Raw genomic sequence first — 19,415 nt, 5'->3', positions numbered from 1 at the left:
AAATAGTTCAATTCCTATGTATTAACCAGCCCTAAAGCTCACTACGTGACACACTTGCTGTACTGAGATACTCAAATCACACGTGAATGAGTTACCTTGAGCAGCTCTACAGCTAAAAACCAAAATCTGGAACATGCAATCAAATCAGCCTGGGCTGAGCACCATGCTCACGCATTGAACGTCAACTCAAACGAGTGTCTCGACGATGCTGCGCTGTTCAGTGTGTACACATCAACTCCTTCTGTGTTAGTCCAGCTATCTGCAGTACACTGCGGTGTGCTGGAACGACTCAAGCCCCTTTAGAAGGAAGCTTTCCCGACTAGCAGTTCCTGAAATAATGCTTAAATTTCATAAGCTGCCTTACAAACTGATTGTGAACTTATTTTAAGTTACATTGGAATGATTTAGGCACTTCTGAAGTTAAATGCATGGTAAGCCCTTCTACCTTAACGTAAGACCTGGAAGTGATGCTGAGGACTTCTAACTCCACGCTTCAGTGCTTAACTGAACACTAAGATGCCCTGTACAGCAATACATGTGCAAGCAGCGCTTGCTTTGTATGTTAACGAACTGAATTTTGATGTTCTAGAGAGAGAGGCATCACAGACGGACGTTAGCCAAGAACTGTGGAAAGGCAGCGGAACTTAAGAGAGAAGGAAGCCAGCAGAACCGACCTAACCAATGCTGAGTAATCACAATCCAGCCATGGGCTAATAACATCTCGTTTGGGAGACACAGACCATAGCAAGGCTGAACCGCAGTTTTGCTCCTGCTAACAAGACTCTTAAACATTGATCCAATGTTAGACTAAAATAAATCTATTATGCAGAGCCTGGCTTTTCATCATAAAATTAAAAATCAAAGATGTAGCCTTAAAAAATAAATGCAGTAATAAATGTAAGGTATTTCAGCAAAATACCAGTGAATTTCTGGCACTGATGCAATCTGTAAAGCCTATCCTATAACCACCGCTTTGACATCAAATACTTCGCCTGGTAAACCAGCTATTTCCTGCCAATGCAACAAGTGTCTCGCTGGCCAGACGCAGATAAGGTCAAAATACATTGCTGTTGAAAGCAGTATAGCTGAACATTTCTGAAGAGAAAAAACCATCCCCAAATGCACCTAGTTTTGTTAGCATGGCGCTAGGATAAGACGAGAACAAATCCTTTTTTATACATCTCTGAAAGTTAATTTAAAACGATCTCATGAGGTGAAATGCCAAGATATTAATACTGATTACACCACAAGACCATATTATAAGTGACATAAACGTTACAAAACAATCTGAAATTTGGCCAGGCTGTTAATAGACAGCATTACACAATTCCTGACACAGCCAGATAATACTGCAGTTCTGCTATGTAAATTTTTAACAGTGAATAGATTTTGAAAGGAGTTTACACCCACTACCCCTCAGATGCAACTTGGTAATTCGCTATTAGGTGCCAAGCTGTCATTTACAAGTCACTTCAGCCTACTGCTATTCTCCAGTCTACCTTGTTATCACAAAGGAGCCACCAATGAATGCCGCTTGCTTAAAATGTATGAGACCTATATGAACCTATTTTACAATCGATAAACTAATACTTCTGTTGTATTAATAGCTTTTATTTATTTTACCATTAATACTGGTCTTCTAAGGAAATACTGTAATGCCCTACTCTTCCGTATTTCAGGAGCAAAGCTCTGTTCTTAATATGTTTTTATCCGTATAAAAAAGTCATTACACTGTGGGGATCTGTCAGAAATCTTGCTTAGAAAAAGGAAGGGACAAGAGGCACAGAGCTGGTACTTAGGGCCTGATTCACCTTATTTAAGCACACGTTTTGCTTTAGGTGCATGAGTAGTTAAGCACCTACGTTTTTTTCAGAGGTAGCAGTGGTGTAAACACAGAATTGACCCTCCCAACACATACACAATCACACTTTTATGACAGTCCCTCCCGTGCTGCTGTCGTCCACCGTTCTGCCCCTGGCTTCGCAACACAGACACTGGGAGAGAAAACAGCTCATCAGGAGCCTGACGTGGCTGGACAACCACTACTACTTTGCCTTCCTGGGCTACCTTCCCCAGTTACCATTTTTCAGCCAGACTGGTTACAGCAACTGGTGTTCTGCTAGTGCCAGAGGGCACAACACAGAGGACAACTGAGTGGGAGCACGGAAAGCCGGAGGTGCAGCAATGACACCGCAAAAATGAGTGCTAGACAGCACCAGCTCCTGCCTGTGGAAACTTCCCACCAGAACACGCTTCGGGTTTGTTGGCAGAAAAACACGAAGGAAGTCTGTAAAGAATATATTATCTGATTTTACTTCTCCCTCTCACGAACACAAAAAATCTCAGCATATCAACCCTACAAGTATGCCCTGCCATCCTTAAAACATTCTAAGAAATGCTTAAACCCACAAAAGAATTAAATTATTTGCCTTTAAAATGCTTTAAATACTAATGCCATGCGAAGGTTGTAATCTCTCCCTAGATTGCACATCGTGCATATCTCTGTGTGAATATCTCTGAATGATGGAAAGGAAAACTCAGAGGACCACATGATGCAAAAAACATCTGTGTATACACAGAAACCTGCTCAACACCTACTCCAACATAAAACTTCTCTCCAAAATGACTGAAAAATTAGCGGTGTCAAATCAGAAAATTACCAGGAGACTACAAATAAGGACATAGATTAGTCACACTATTCCTATGCACAGAAACTGAAAATAAAGGAACCCGGTTTTGCTTCAGAAGACTGAGGACTGTTCCTGTTTGTGTCAGCAGCCGGTCTTCCAGAGACCTCATTAAGAACTGAGCTCTTTGCTCTGGTGCCCTCTTAAGCCCACTATTTTGCCTAATTTACTCTGCCTTTGTGTGTATGTGTGTCTGCCAATGCACATACATCCCGTGCTCAGCAGAATGGACCTACTTAGAGCCACAAAGTGTGAAAAATAGTGGATGCGAGCTCTGAATAGGACCCAAACCTCTTCTCAGTCGGAATTTTACAGAGACAGAAAAAACAGATGCATAATTGTGCTTGCAAAACTGTCAAGTACGGAAACATGAAAGGCTGTAAATAATTCACTCTATATTACAGGAAATGTTTTACAAATGAAAAGGTTGTAACCTCTTTTTGGCTACAAGGCTGGCAGATGCTGGAGGCATTCCTGCTTCTCTAAGTGCAGAACAAGATGTGCCCTGTTTATGAGAAACCGGCAGTGATTCTTGGTTCTCAGCCCTCCCTGGTACTGCTCAATGAAAAATGCTTCTCCCTATATTTCTGATGGATGGATCACAAAGGAGTGAAGCCTGCACACTTCTAGAAATGCAACTCAGGCTGACTAGCAATTTCTTGTATTCTGATGACACAGCAAAGCACAATGCAGAGCTAAGATAACATGAAGAGAATGGATAAATTTGAATTCTTTATATTTACATAAATAAGTTCACACAACTGTTTAAAGATACAGACACATAAAATAAAAATATGCATGCAGTTATCACAGATGGCTCAATAACGAATGTTTGATGCAGTCTTAAAACAGTGACATCAGTCAAATCCAGTGGAAATAAAATCATCTCCGACCTCAAAGGGGTGGCCACATGGCTGAGTGCAGATTCTGGCCCAGTACACGGAAGCAATTCCAAATAAAGAGACACTATTGCTTTAACGTCTTATCACTAAACATTTTGCAACAAACTAAACAAACCTTAGTGGAGGTCACTCTTACCGACTCCCCGACCCAGGTTAGTTGGCAGCCAAACACAATGGTGTTTTCTATATAAAAGAAATCTGAAACTCACCTGTATGTTGCCAAAGTCCACGTTTTCATAATGGAAATGTGCACATTCAGCCATCTTCGGGAAATGACCCTTTGTAAAGGATAACCTGAAGCACATCAAAAGCACACCATAAGAGAGATGCAAATCACTGAAACAATGCTCAGCTTCAAGTACCGTTATAAAATGCAGTTACTAATATAAAATAATAACGACTTTCTCATCCTAAAGCCAAGGGAACAGAGGGATTTGTTGATGTGAGGCACCAAAACAGTGGAGAAAGGAATTGAGCGAGAAAGGAAAACTAAATTGCAAAGTGGCTTTTATCATTGCATCCTTAAAGAATCATGTGGCATTTCATCAACACCAAAGCCCACATCTTTTAAGACAAGGTGCAGGGACAAGCCGCTCTACCTTTACAAATGCAGTTTTGCAGTGCAAATAAACAGCCTTACACGAGACACATAGGAAAGTAGAACTTTACCTGTGAAAGGCATCACAGCCCATCAGTCCCGGGTTGATGTATCTGAGGGTGCAGAACAAACGCTATTTATCCTTTGCCTTTTTAAAATTCAAAAGTGAGGCATAATTATTCCCAAGTGTCTCCAGTTACAATGATGGCTGACAGGGAGATCCTCTGGCTCTGCAACATGCTCTTGCTTCTGCTGAAGCTATTATAGACTCCTATAGATATTTCGGGTGGTGAGCCAATGAGATTGTCATTATCTAGCTCTCTCTTCCCACGGGAATATAAGTGGGAAGTGAGATGCAGCATCTGGCTGCTCAGCACTAGAACAAAGAGCCATTTCCCTTACAGCATCAGAGCATGACAGAGAGGTGATCTGAATGCAGAGATCAATCAATATTGGGGAGTTCTGGTCCTCAAGTCAGCATTCTTAGCAAAGACAAGTCGAGTAATATTGATTACTTTTGATCCCCTTTGCAGGTTAGAGGTTTGAAACCTCAGCTGCAAGCGTAAGTTGGTTTATATTCTCTGGGAGAGAATGAGAAACAGACAGAGAGAGAAAGATAGTGTAAGCCCCTAGGAAAAAAAAATATCTGGGAGATCAGAGAACAAAAAATACCCCTAAAAAAACAAAAATTGTGCAAAACCCATTCAAATGAAGACAGACAGGACAGAATGCAAAAAAAGGAAAAGAGAAAAAATATCAAATAGAAAAATATATCTAGGCCTCCCACTTGTCCTGGTTTAGCTTCCCAGAGCATAGCAAGACAGGGAAAATTTTCTCATTTATACATTGCCTGGGCTTCTCTTTAGGTTTTTTTATATATATGGTTTTGGGGTTGGTTTTTTATTTTGAATTAATCAGTTTCAGGAAGAAATCACAAAAATTTAAAAATACAGTAGCAGTGACATTCAAAACTCAAAGAATGCTTCTATGGCCAGAAACAGGTGAGAGCCAACAAAACTTCTCATGTCCCCAGTTTTAGACTACGCTAGTTTTAACTTACTTCGTTTCACATGGATTTTGGTTGCTCTGATGAAGATACTATCAAAAATTGTTGCCAAATGCCCTAGCTGTATTGCAGGACAACAGCTAAAACCCAGAACATCAAAACTAGAATCCCAGCAAAGACAGGAAAATCAAAGAACACTGGTCTTACTTTTTCACATTCTTCACTTTCATACTTGCTGTGCTTCCACAGGTCCGGAGTGGCAATTCCCCTGGAATGTCAGGGATATCTGCACCTCTTGCCTGCAAAAAAGAAAGAAAAAGCAAGGAACTTAAAATTTGACTGCACGGTACAGACTACTGCCTGCTAAGCAGTAGCCCATATATTTTTACATATCCATACAAACACAGGTGAAATCTTGTCTGTGCTAGAAGTTGCACTTCTGCCTTTTTAACAAGGAAAACTGAACCTCAGGATTACGGACTCGAGTGTGATTACCTCTTCCTGAACCATGTTGCAGAGCCTTGCTAATTCTTAGTAATAACTGCGAGATCCAGTATTTTATTTGTTACTACTTCTAGTTTCTAAATAGGAGATTTTTCAGAGGTAGGAGTCTAACATATATGTCTAAACTCCATACTTAGACTCCTCATTAAGTACCTGATTTTCCAAACATCTGTGCACTTAGATTCAGGCAGAGGCACTGGAAGAAGCTGGAGAGCTCATACAGTGGAAAAATCAAGTTAACGACAGAGCCGCTTCTATGTGGGAGGTGAGCTTTTAAAGAAGATGTCTGAAGCTATTGGTGTAAGTGCATGAACATATTAAAATTCCTTAATCACTAAAGTTCATTTACTTCACTGAGGCCAGAACTCCAAACTCCCTCTTTTCTTTTGTTCTGTCATGCTTTCCCATCCTCTCCTTCCTCCAGCTGCTTTTTCAGAAGCCGTGAGCCCTGCTGGGGTAGCGTTCACCATCACAGGGGACTCTCCAACACTCAGTACCACGTGTGTCTCTGGCTGTGCTGTACCAGGCCCTAAGCTCGAGAGGAATGAGGGGTTTGAGGTGAGGCTCTGATGACGAGAGCAGTGATCAAACAGGAAGATCAGCAGGAGAAAAACACGGTCCCTGATGTTGGTCAGAGTTAGCTCATTAGTGATGTGGGTGAGACCCACTGAATGAGCTTTTTTTCTGCTTTATACAATGCACTAAAAAACATGAATAGCATCCAAAATAGTGAATGCTCAAGCAAGAGGAAGAAAGGCACTCAGAAACCTGGAACAAAAAAGTGTTACATCAAATCCATTTTGTAATGACAGGAGTAAACAGATGACTTCCCCGATCCAGATCAGTACCAATGCTTCTAAGCTGGTCCACCAAAAGATCTCTGAACAGAGGTGATCAGTCCAAAAGCTGTTATATGTAACAGAATACAGTTGTATGCTGCAGTGTAAAATATGGAAACAACTTGGTCCTCGCCCCCAAAACTTTAGAGTCAGACTATTACAATTCAACCTAGCAGCTCACATAGAGGATGAACAATGGGGGAAGCTTTCTTATTCCCCTCCCTGAAGCTCTCGTTTTAGCTTGACATGGGTCACATTTACTTGTGCTTCACCACACCATAGAGCTGCAGTAAATAAGTTTAAATCATTCACCATGCCTGTATTCATTAACTAACAGCAACAGCGCTAGAGGGAGCGATTCATCTCATTCAACTCCAGACATGCACAAGGTACGCAGCTATGACTGTGTTACCTACCCGAGGCTCCTTGTACGGTCACCGGAGATAAACAGGCACTTTGGGTCCGGTTCACCCAGTTCAAACAACTAGGTTAGGACAAAAGCAACCATGCTGCAGGACTATCTATTTCCCCCTTGATACAGGGAATTCAGGATGACCCTGGCTCAGATGCAGATATGCACCGTAGGCAGCTGCATTCATCCAACCAACATCGCTGCGGCTTACGGAGGACTTGAGTAGAGCACCTTCTCTTCATCCAGACAAATTCCCGTTATTTCCAGCGCTGCCCTTGGAAAAGGGATGCTGCAGCTACTATGAGCGAGGTCCCCCCTTTCAACATTACTGAATAAATGTGAAGCCAGGACACTCGCCCTCCCAGTTGCGCCTTTCACAGCCCTGAATATAAGCAGTGCTTTAACTGCATTGTCCCACAGCTGTACAGAACATGCACACCCACGCACTGAAGAAAAACAAGGACAATATTTATACCCTTAAATAAACCTATCCTTGGCTGACTGACTGTTACTAAGTACACAATTACTTTAGTACATAATAGGACACTTGAGAGTCTCATTGTGAATTTTTAACATTAAGAGGATCACCGATTTAATAAACCTTACAGGTCTTTTACATAAGAAAATAACTAATTACAGTAATAAAAGTGCCATTCCTGTAAGCTGCTTTTAGGCAAAGCTGGATGTGCTTGCCTTAATTTTGAAAGGAACAGAATTTCTGTAGGAAGAAAAATAATTTTTATTCTCCATCAGCAGTAGAAGCTGGTGGGATATAAAAATGGATAAACAAATCTGACAGAAAAACGTGGGCTTCAAGCCAGTTTGCGGCAGTGGGTAGAGACTACCCTGGATCTGACTCAAAGCAGCGTAGGCAAAACTCACACCTCCAGGCGACTTAAATGCCAGCATCTCTCTTTGAAAAAGTTGTATTATCCTCCTCTTCCCAGTTGAGTTATGTCCAAATTGCGCTGGAAGGTGATATCTGCCTCTCCCATTTCTAACAGCATGTATCCATTTAAATGGACTACAGTGAGATGCAATACAGTAATTAACTTCAGTTGCTTTTCCAATTAGATCTGAACTCTTTGGACTCTGCTGCAGAATGACAATCTCTCATAAGTCTCACAGTTGAGGAAAAAGGGCAGAATGGTGATCCTGTGCAAGCTAAAATCTTTAGGATGAGGTACTAACACCAGAAAAAACTTGGTGAATAGATAGACAGCTAAGCAAAAAAGAAACTTATTGCAATTTTAGAAACCATATTACTCCAAAATAAACTGCAACTACTTTCCATTTAAACCAAAGATACATAGCTACATAAATGCACACTTTATTCACTACTAGTTTGTACCTGTTTTGATCCAAAACCTGGCATGCAAAATGTCACCCTAGATTACCCTCCTCTCAAAATACAAACAAAACACTCCAAAGAGATTTGTCATCTTTTGTGCTTTGTGTCACAGTAATTTAATTTTAAAAATCATTTTGAAACAGTTGGATTATTTACATCTGAAAATTAGCTAGCTAGCATCACCAGTTGCTTCTCACTTCCCTATTTTCTATGCCTCACTGTTCTCTGGAAACCTAGTAATTGCATAGCAAATCTGTTTATGCAAATTTAGTCCAATTTTCACTGCTTAATGTCACTGTTGCATCAATCTGCTTTGGTCCAAAACTTGGTAAACAAATTAGGACTCTATCCCAAACACAGCCAATTGACTTTATCAGGATCCTCAGTTCTCCTGCATTTCAGTGGAAGGCTTTTGAGCAACACCACTTCACCAGTCTCCCCTGAACTAACATATTCTCCTACCAAAAGCCCACAAAACACTACACGTAAATTAGAGGTAGTTGGGACAATAGTAGAGAACTTCAGTATAACTGATACCTACATTGACTGCGAGGCAGGTAGGTCCCACTAAAATGTTTGCTCCAAGAAATTTTGGGAGAATGCCTGTCTGTCTGTCCCACGTCCCAATGGATGGTCATTTTCAAATCACCACAGCCGTTTGCTCGGTGGGTATCAGGAGGACCCCTGAAGTACCTACATCACTTGCGCAAATTTCAGGTGTTGCTGCTAAACTGCCTGGGAATCTGAGAGCTCTCACCAATCAGGGTGTCTAGCTTTAAGCACCTAAGTTTGAAATTTTTGGTCTTTCTATTTAGAAACATGATTTGGAAAACTTCAGCTTTGTGCTCTCTAGCACACAAAACCTTAGTCATAAATAATTTATATCAAACAATTCCGCTGCATAATATGAAAGGATTTTCTCCTAAAAAGTCTCATTGCATTTATCAGAAAACATGTCAGCCCGTCTCCCTCACATCCAGAAACGTAACACAATCTGAAAATACATGTAAAAATTGAAGGAAACAGTCCAGTGAACACAATATGATAAAGTTTCCACCTTGGTATCCTCGACAGGGGAGAATATTGAACCAATGCAAAACCCACAGCCACAGACTTACACTGGGACACACAAGAAGAGAAGAAACAGTGGAATCCCACCAAGCTCGAGCAATCCCGTAACTGGTAAACTGGTTTTCCACAATACTACTGTAAAACCCCTGCAGAGGTACCATATACAGGATTGGATACAACGGAAGACTAGACAGGTCAGCACGTATCCAGGCTACTGAATTCAAGTGGGATTTCTGAAGGCAGAAATTTACTTTTAATCCAAGGTTAACACAAAGCCAGAATAACTATTAGACAGGTAGTAATATTTATGCATCTTCCTACCATCAGTCTCTCACCAAAACCAGTTTGGAGGGACCAGATTGCTCTGGATTCTTTCAGCACATGGCCTTGTTTCTAAAAATGGCAGAGCTAATTAAAAATGCTAGTTGGTTTCCATGACAGTCTTTCCTTTACATCATCTTCACTTCCCCTCGATTTTCTTGGAGGGAGAAAAAAGGAAGGGGGGGGAAACAACAAACCAACCAACCCACAACCCCGCCTCCCCCCTGAGCTTTCCAGAAAACCAAAGCTTTGTTAAGAGTTTTACTTCTTCACTGAAGAACAGCAGGAAAGAGAAATGTTGTTTCAGTAAAAGTCATTACTCTGCGGTGAGTAATAGTCTACTTAAGTGGAGCGAGAGGATGAACTGCAGCGGCCAGTCTACACAGTTCGATATCTGAAGCGGGTGTTTATGCACAAAGGACATCAACTGCTATTCCAAATCTTGGGTACCAACTAGCTACACAAAGCTGGCTCGCCACTGACTTCTTTGCAGAGCTTACTTTGCAACGTTAAAAAGAAACTGTCCTACAAAAATGCCCTGATCACTACGAGGTAAAAGATGATGGCTCCATTAGCACCGTCCTGCTTTTACCAACTACTGCTCAAGAGTTAGCCTGAAGCACAACGAAAGAAGAAATATGGTTCATCTCCGCTTCATATTCCACAGCCACTAACATACTCCAGGGAAAGAAAGCTCTCTCTAGTCTTACTTTATATGTTGTAACAACTATCCTGGTCCTCCACAATAAATAAAGCAACGAACCAAAGGAAAAATGCTTTCACTAAACTGAAAGTCACCACGTCTGAGCTACTACAAATAACTCCAAATGAAAGGTCCCAATTCTGCAGCATTCATCCATCCAAGCACTACCCCTAAAAGCATTAAAATGTACCTGAGCACAGGAAGGCTATAACTGGGTCACTTTTTTGAATGGAAGAAATGTCCAGTAATTGATGAAGACACAACATTAATCCAAAGATGTCAGAGGTACGGTGGCAATATGATGGAAATGCATGTTTTTGCTATGTTCTTCATATTACCACTTTCCATTGATTCATTTAGTGGATGCAAATGAGTTTCCTAAGTATTTTCATACAGGATATTTGTGTCACTTTAACACACTTCAGTTACATTTTTCAGAGGTGCTTTAGATATTTGGACACATTTAAAATGAAAAAGCAATTGCATCTGGTTTATGTACCCAGGTCCGACAATCTCAGCTTAAAAAAAAAATATCCGCTTATTATACTACAGCAGCTTTATCAAAGAAGTAAAAAATAAAAATAAATAGCCCCTTCTCCAACTCTGCATGTCCCATTTGACCATCTTAAAGAATTAATATCCGTGCTATTCAGGGTCTGATCAGCAGAGCGCAGCACTGGCACATTTAATAACCACCTGGAGTGTATGCAAAGCTGCAAACCAAGGACAAGCTCCTGTTCTCATACCCAAGAGGCCTGTGTACCCATCTATATTTGCAGAAGCTGGCTACGCACCCTCACTCAGAAAGGAGCAAGGCATCAGATAAATTATACCTTTGCGAGTGCAAGGGTCTAGCATACTCTGATTACAGCAACCCAAGCCACTGTGTGCAAAGAAACAGCTTTGAGATCCAACAGAAAGGCACAAAGATGTTTTTCAGAATGAGAAACAGTTGAACCTTTTAAATTTCATAAAAGGTTTTTTTTTTTTTAAATTGAAGTCATCATTTAGCTCCTTACCTAGTGCAAATATTTTGATCCCTGTTGCAAAGATAAAAGAAACATCCTTTCCGACGTGCCAAAGGATAGCTGTAGGACTGGCTTCTGTGCAGGCACAGCTCAAGGCCAGAATGGCTGGAGTAATTAGAGGTAATAACGACTTTTTAATTTAGCTCTCAGTTCAGGGATTGTGGAATGTGGGGAAGCAGTTACCCAGGCAGAGATTCCTTTAAAATCTCATGGTAAATGAGAAATGTGATAGAGGAAAGCCAGTGAAAAAAATGACAAGTGCTTCCAAGTAGGGAAACTCTGAATACTGGCTATGGACATTCTTAATCCCATGTCTAAGAAATCTGCATCCAATAAAGAAGATACTTTAATGTGTATCATTTTTTGAGTTTAGGACTTTCAATTCCATTTTCCACACTCGCTGTTAATGCTGAATTGTTCTAGCCAGTACTTATTGCATGGCACGGTTAACAGTGAATTCTTCTCTTTCAAAAGACCACACAGGATGTGTTTTTTCTACTCCCAGCTTCTCCCCTCCGGGGGGGGGGGGGGGGGGGGGGGATAAGAAAAAGAAAAAAAAAACTTTTAAGCATTGCCATGAGCTGGCAAATTAAGGGAAACCTCTCATTCCTGAGACTTAGCATTATAGAGGAGTTAGTCCAGGGCACCTATTTACTATAGTTTAAAGGATCAGCCTGGAATGAAGAAAGAACAAATTCTTAACCATTCATCTACTGTGCTTTCAAATAAAGTTCTCTAGCTCACAGATACGTGGATAAAACCATTTCCAGCTCACATGTGAAACAACTAATTTCGTAAGTGGAATCCGAGACACAGAGTAAGCAGCTTGGCAGCTGTATGAACCTACTTTGGCAGTATTATTGTCACTGTGACCAAAATTCACCTCTGTAAAGCAGGTTGATTTTTATGTCATGACAAGATTTCCCAAGTAAGGCTTAAAAAGATGCATGGACTCGCACTGATTCTCTGCAGATTAATCAAATGCACCCAAAGGACGGTGGTTATTTCCAGCAAAAACAGACCCACGTTTGTATTTTCTTTCATAGCTATCATTTGCTTTAGAGACAAAACTGGATGCACCAAGCAAAAATGAATGGTTAACTACTGAGGACAACATTAGCATGATAACTACCTGACAGCTTTAAGTTTGGATTTGACATTGCTATAGTGAAGCAGCAGTGAGAAGGCCTTATTACCATTCACAAAGATCTCAGCCCAGGGAGCTGCAGTGGTACAGTACATAGCCTCACATAATGGCATACTGGCTAAGGAATGTACTTTCTTTAAGAACAAAAATCCCACATACAATATGCGTGGGAAAGGCAGCCAGGGTTAGAGTCCTTCTTCTGTACAGCCTACAAAATAAATTTTAGAAAAAAGCCACAGAAAATAGAACATCCAATGAGCACAGTACTTTGATTCCAGTTCCTTGTTGGCTAAAAAAAAAGGACCCTCAAAATCCCAGACCCTGTTGGATGCACAATTTCTACAGTCTATTGTTCCACAGAGGGAGGAGGGGATCCTAATCATGGCTTAGTTATAAAAGGACAAGTGGAGCTTTGGGTTGTTAAGGTAGAAAGCAATTCCTCATCACACAAAAAACTACAGAGATTAATTCAGCCTGAAACTAGCAAATACCACTCTGGTAAGTCCCTTGGCCATATTCAGTGATTATGCAAATAACTATTATGTTATGTTAAAGGTATAAATAGGCTTAGAAACTGAATAATTTTCCCAATGCAGTAGAAGGAAGATTGGGAAGGTGGAAAAAACAGCAGCCTGACATTTAAGCCTAATATCTGAGTCAGCAGAGTTAACATGAATTTATATTTATGCATGTAAAGCCAACCTGGACTCGGCTTTTTGTTTATAAAAAGAGCTTGTTTCCAATGGCATAAAATACAAAACTGGTATATGATACACTCATTTTCCAAACCCTTATAATAACACAGCAATGCGAAGAATGCGTCTACTTGTAACATGCAATTTATACCGTAAGCTGTCCATAAACTTCTGAACAACAGAACGCGAGTCAGTTCATTAACTTTGTTCAAGTGTTACCCAGGAAAGCTTGGCCTGTGATCACACACCCTGTTCCCGTCTGAGCCACTGAAGGAGACTCCAGCTGTGGGTCACGGTAACTGGGCAGGAATCCTTAAACCTGCCTCCCTGACCGACTGTTCAAAAACCCTGCTCAGCCTCAACGAGCCAGTTCTCTGAGCCAGGTTAGGAAAGATGACAATGCTGGCAAATCTGAGGTGACATCGCTCAAGTGAGGTCAGAACAGGACACCTGACGTGTGCTGCAAGAGCTGCAGAAAGGTCTTCCCACGCTACTGGTCAGCAAAACTGGGAAGGTGAATGACGATCTCTTCCGCACACCACCAAGGACATGAACTCTGCAGAAACTGATGGTGAGAATCATCATCCTCCAAGGATGTTTTCTTGCATTCATAAAATTATCAGCTAAAACCAAGGGATTTTTTTTTCCTAAAGGTCAGTATTTAAGGAAAAATCAGAGACTGAGACACAAAACCAAAACCACATGCACAGAGGAAAAAAAAACACACAAAAAAACAAACTAAGAAGATATTCCTACCCATGCGTGCAACTGGAACACACCAGACTAAGAAACCAAGAGCAGTCAGGTAGCCACATACAAATACAGGGAAAAAAACGTTCTGCCACAAAGCAGAACCAACAGTTAAAACTTTGGATTCTGCAACCAGACCAAAGAGCAACTTTAGATGTTTTCAAGCTGAAAATATTTGCTTGCAGTACAAGCCACAGAGCAAATCAAGAACACACAGACCCTAAAACTTCTTTTTACACTCAGGAGCACTGTTGGCCTTAGGGCATAGCTTCAAGATAGCCTGTCTTGAAGAGGTAAAGCCAATTTTTTAAACTCCCACCCCAATCCTTCAGCCCCAGGCTACTCTCTCCTATTTCCTCTCATTGCAGCTGCAACTGTTTTAGTGGCTACAATGGAAGTCCCTGAAACAATCCAGATTAAAAATGGAAGAGTAAAGCTGAATTTCTTTTGGGGGATTATTTTTAAATGAGATTAGCCCAGTGATTCACTTCCCAACTCTTCATCCCAGAAACTCTCTCACCATAACTGTCCAGAGACAGTCCTCTGTAGCACGGGAAGTGGGAAGGAATAATCAAAGACAGAAGCTTGTTAAAGTAGATTTCTGCAATAGAGAAGCCTGGTGTACTTTGAATCCACAGAAGACCACATCCAGTCCCACATGGATAACATGGAGTCAATAAACTTGCCGATGTTATAGAGAACAGCAATGATTTTTCAGTCTGCAACTGTGCAAAGCAACTCTGATGTCTACTTATAGGAGGTCACACATCCTCACATAATTAGGTCACAGTCATAATCCTATGGATCCTGCGCTAGCTGAGGAAAATTAACTAAATGGGACATACTACGTTCTAGGGTGAGAAACAATTTAAAGCCTTACTCAATGGAAAAAGCACTTGTAGCAAGCCCCCACAGCACCCATCACAAATTTTCATGGAACAACCCCAAAGCAAAGATGAAGTGTTAAGGCTACTACTGTGAAAACATTGGGTTTTGCAGTCAGAATCATCTGTGCCCTAGCAACCATGGTATTTGGTCAAATACCAACAAACATCATGCAGACCTACACTGACACAGCAGCGACCAATATAAATGGAGCAAGGCAGAACTGTATGGAATGATTTAAATTAAAATATCGGGCTAAAGATTACCAACATTTTCAGGGAATAATCCATCACCTTATAAATAAGAAGGCTGAATCATGGCAAAAAAAAATCATGCCTACAACCTTCAGCAAGACAATATATACTCCGACACGTTTTGTTTGTCTCATGGGGTTAACTTGGGGGTGGGGAACGGAAGGGGATAGATGAGCAAACTATTGACAGCCCTTCAAAAACTATTCCATCTTTTTTATGTGTTATGGTAACTAAGCAGCAATGAACACTGATTTTAAAAAAACAACCCCCACCCAAAAAAACCCCACAACCAAAACCAAAAACCCAAACCAACAACAACCACTTATAAATAAGAGATTCCTTTCCTTTCCTGGATGTTCCATCTTATTTTCAAGCAGCTGGGACTAGGGAAAAGTGATTGACAGATAAATAAATTATAAGTTTTATCTCCCAAATAAGTACATTTCAAACAAATGTGGCATTTCTTATATTACAACAACAAAAGGTGTAAAAAGACATCATTGTTGGAACAGGGTGGGAGGAAAAGAGGCGGAGGGTCATGACAATGTAATCCTATCTTCAGAACTCATCTTATACTGCCTCTCAGAACTTAAAATAGTGAATAACCTGTTTATTACAGGTACATTATTACAATAGCATTACCAGCACCAACCATCAGAACAGCATCACCATGCTGTCACCAACAGGCAGCTTGTCTGAGCAATGGGTGATAATTATAGAAGATACCGGGACATTAAATTGAACCTAAAATTCTATAACCTAAAACCCAAGAAATTCAGACTGGTCATTCAGAGACTAAGCAATTGCCGCACAGCTGCTATTGATACCACATACACCACTGAGCCCAGTGGTTTACTCACGGTATGGTAAACAGAGGCACTCAGGCTCCCTAATGCCTCAGTAAACCCAGGCTTAAGTGCCTAATGTACATTAAAGCATGTTTATGCCTACCTACACTTATGTAATTTGGCAGAGGGCTACTGGGAACATTCAAAAAATTAGCCATTATACTCCAGTGCCATCTTTATCTTTTTAATTGCTGTTATCCCCTACGACCATAAAAGAAGAAATACTAGTGGTGGCGTGTAAATACATGACCCGAACATTTCACTTAGCAAGACACTGAATTTACTGATGTGCATCAGATTCACTTTGAAATAGATACATATGCAAAATCAGGGTGCATTAAATCTGGCGATCATGGTGAACAACAAACTGTACTCATCCAGCCTTAGGAAATTCTGAGTCATTCCTTCTTTGCTAAGTGTTGCATATACAAAGATTTTAAAACAGAAATATAGAAAATGTATTTTTTTTTTTCTCCTGGATCAACACTGTACTGCAAGACTGCATACACTGTAAAGACAGTAAATGTAAACAGAAACAATTGCTTCTATAGCACCGCCAATGAAAATTAAGTGATTGCTATAAATTAATACTTACTGCCAAAAATACGGTATCTATTCTGGATTAATTGAACTCATTTAATTGGCAAACCCAAATGGAAGCCAATGTGCCAATTAAGTGATTGTCCCAATTTTCAAAGATTCTCAGGGACAAGCTTCACGCTGGGAGTTAGCCTGTGAAATAAAAATGACTCTCTAACCAAGAGGCAGAGGGAGTGAAAGAACCATACACAACAATATGATACCTCGCCAAAAGCTTAACGAGGGAAAAAATACTTGATTCATGCAGCAATAACAAGGAAAACAAGTTGTGTGAATTGAAAATGAAATATAGGTTACTGGTACAATGCCAGACCAGAACTGTTTTGACCAAAATATTATTACAGCCCAATGACTGCTTGGTGTGCTGCATGGAACATTTGTCTCATATCAACGCCTATATTGTCCACGCTATCTGAAATCCCATTTCTATCCCACCGTTATCTTTGTTACAAATGGTGCCCTGTGACCTATCTCCTACGCAGCCTAAGCTGCAGTGATTCACATAAAAATGCTGGCGAGTGCTGGATAGAGAAGACATACTACAGTTTCTGCAAGATTAACAGAAGACTTACTAACCCAGGCAAGTCAGAAGTCTGAGAGATTTCACCAGCACAAAACTAAGCTTCAAACTTTCAGTTAACATCTTCCATAGCATTTAAGAAATGCAATGACTCTTAAGACTTAGAGCCAGAAGCCAACTGCTGGAGCATCTAGGTGAAGAAATACCTAAAGTCCATTTCCACTGAACTGTCCAAGTTGTTCAAAAAACAACAGAAAAAACAGAATTTCAGCTTCCTATCTACTAAAACTTTCCCTCGCACTTGAGAGCTTAGAACTTTGGACTTTTAAAAAGAACCTGCAGGTAGGCATTCACAGTTCAAAAGCACTCTTTTTCCCAAAGAAGTCTAAGGCATACAACTCACCTGAAAACAGGATCAGTCTAACAAAACTGTCTGCACAGTTACTTAAGAGCTCACAACCAGATACTCAGCTGTAAAATTCTGGTGTTGGTTCATGCGTATACAAAGCATGAAGAGCTGTAAGCCACAGGAATAAAAAATCCAAAATGTCAATTTTTACATGTCAAAGGGTATTATATGTATATATCAGTTGCTGAAATGAGATCATTTCAGTAAACCACCTTTTTGGAAATCACCATAGCTGACAGGGCCAAGCAAGTGGATTTACCACACTCCCTTGTTCTTTGGATTTTGCCACAGTTCCTGGAAGTATTCATGTTAGCTGGGGACAGCACTAACGTACTCAGAAACATGCCTGATGTTTTTTGAATTAAAAACCAACCAACCAGACAAAAAGAAACCCTACGTACTCCGATTTTTTGCATCTGTTTTTGCAGAAGCTACAATCAAGATCTGGGGCAGCACCGGGCTAAGTGCTGTACAAAGAATGAGAAACAAAACCCTGCACGAAGGAGAGTGAAATCTTTCTTTAAACCTTTACAATTCACTAATCTCTACACACTTTTATAAGTGGCATTTAAAAATAGTTTTCTCCTCACTCATGTCCCAGATTTAACAGTGATATATTGAGGTCTCATTAAAAAGCCTTTATTACCTCTGCAAGCCACAGTACCTTACCTTATCTAGTATCAAATGCTGAAAATACTACAGATCTCAGAATCCATCTGACCTGATATAAGAACTAAGATAGGACAGGGTCTAACCCCTGTGCCTTTCTAAAACATTTGTAGGCCTGTATTTTTTTAAGACGACTTCACCAGCATAAGCCAAAAAGGATGATGTGTACCAACTGCCAACTACTTGCCCCCTTGTTCACTTACACATTTTTCCCAAATTCAAGGATTCATAATGGTTTCCCATCGGTAATTTAGAAGTTCCTGCATCAGACCTTTTCTAGGCAACCTGGTTATAAACTAGTAACACTTGGGGATACTACAGCTATCATCTCAACAACCTCATTATGGACAATCGTACTTCCAGATCCCAACAGCTATGGTTCAGAGGTGCACCAGCGCGGGAAAGGCTGATCTCCTCAAGGTGAGGAACTCTTGGTCACATCCAGCCATGATCTACTCACAAATGAATCCCTGCAGACATTCACTGTAGGATATGATCAGGTGTCAGGATGATCACCTGTATTCTTGTGCTCACGGCACTACGGAAAAAATCTTACAGTAAATAAACCTACCACAGCTTTAGGGACTCATTTTGAAAGCTTCCAAAGCTGAAAGAAGTGGCAGACACTGCAGAAAAAACAACCTTTTCAGAAACACATATATACACGCACACAAAAGAAATCCTATTTCTAGCTTTGGAGTGAGTATATTCACCTTCTCTCTAGTGCCTGTCAGGTTAATGCAGCTTCAGGTGGCATCTTTCTGTGACAGCACAATTTCAACAGGGTGCTGAAATAAAGATTTTTATATTTATCTCACTGTTTTAATCCTATTTCCCCACAAAATGTAGACAAATGGAAGAAAAAGGCAACGGGGACAGAGCGTGTGTCCGTGTCTGTAGGCACACGAGCCTGCTGGAGGAGAGGCTGTTAGCACGCTGCTTTTAAAGCATTGCAACTTACTGAACTCATGAAGAGGTGCTGAGAAGAAGTCAGATGGTCAATAACATAAGGTAAACGTAATATTAAGTACAAATATCGATTTATGCTGAAGTTAATGACAGGCTGAGGACAGCTGTTTTGTAGGCTTGTATGAGAAATATTATATAAAGGGGGTCTTTCACAACTTCATTTCTTGTAACACAGAAATAAAGCACTCTTCTGGACCTTCCAAGGAAAAGATACTCCTTTCCTTTAAAATAACGTTACTATCTCAGA

At 40.5% G+C, this 19,415-nt stretch overlaps 1 protein-coding gene across 5 annotated transcripts in view; it reads right to left on the bottom strand.

Moving 5' to 3' along the window:
- ARHGAP32 (Rho GTPase activating protein 32) overlaps positions 1 to 19,415 on the bottom strand; it is a 259,692-nt gene that overhangs the window by 135,124 nt on the left and 105,153 nt on the right. For 3 of the 5 annotated variants that reach the window (XM_069788197.1, XM_069788195.1, XM_069788198.1), the window contains exons 3-5: positions 5,401 to 5,492; positions 4,259 to 4,300; positions 3,799 to 3,883 (exon numbers count right to left, since the gene is read on the bottom strand). In XM_069788197.1, coding sequence (XP_069644298.1) covers positions 3,799 to 3,883; positions 4,259 to 4,300; positions 5,401 to 5,492 — 219 coding nt within the window. The remainder of the gene's footprint in view (positions 1 to 3,798; positions 3,884 to 4,258; positions 4,301 to 5,400; positions 5,493 to 19,415) is intronic. The other 2 variants (XM_069788196.1, XM_069788200.1) reach the window with 1 other exon arrangement.

This window comes from Haliaeetus albicilla, chromosome 7 (assembly GCF_947461875.1).
Source record: "Haliaeetus albicilla chromosome 7, bHalAlb1.1, whole genome shotgun sequence".
NCBI classification, from domain to species: Eukaryota; Metazoa; Chordata; class Aves; order Accipitriformes; family Accipitridae; genus Haliaeetus; species Haliaeetus albicilla.
Note: the sequence above shows the minus strand (reverse complement) of the source record. Positions and strands in the feature narration are given on the sequence as shown.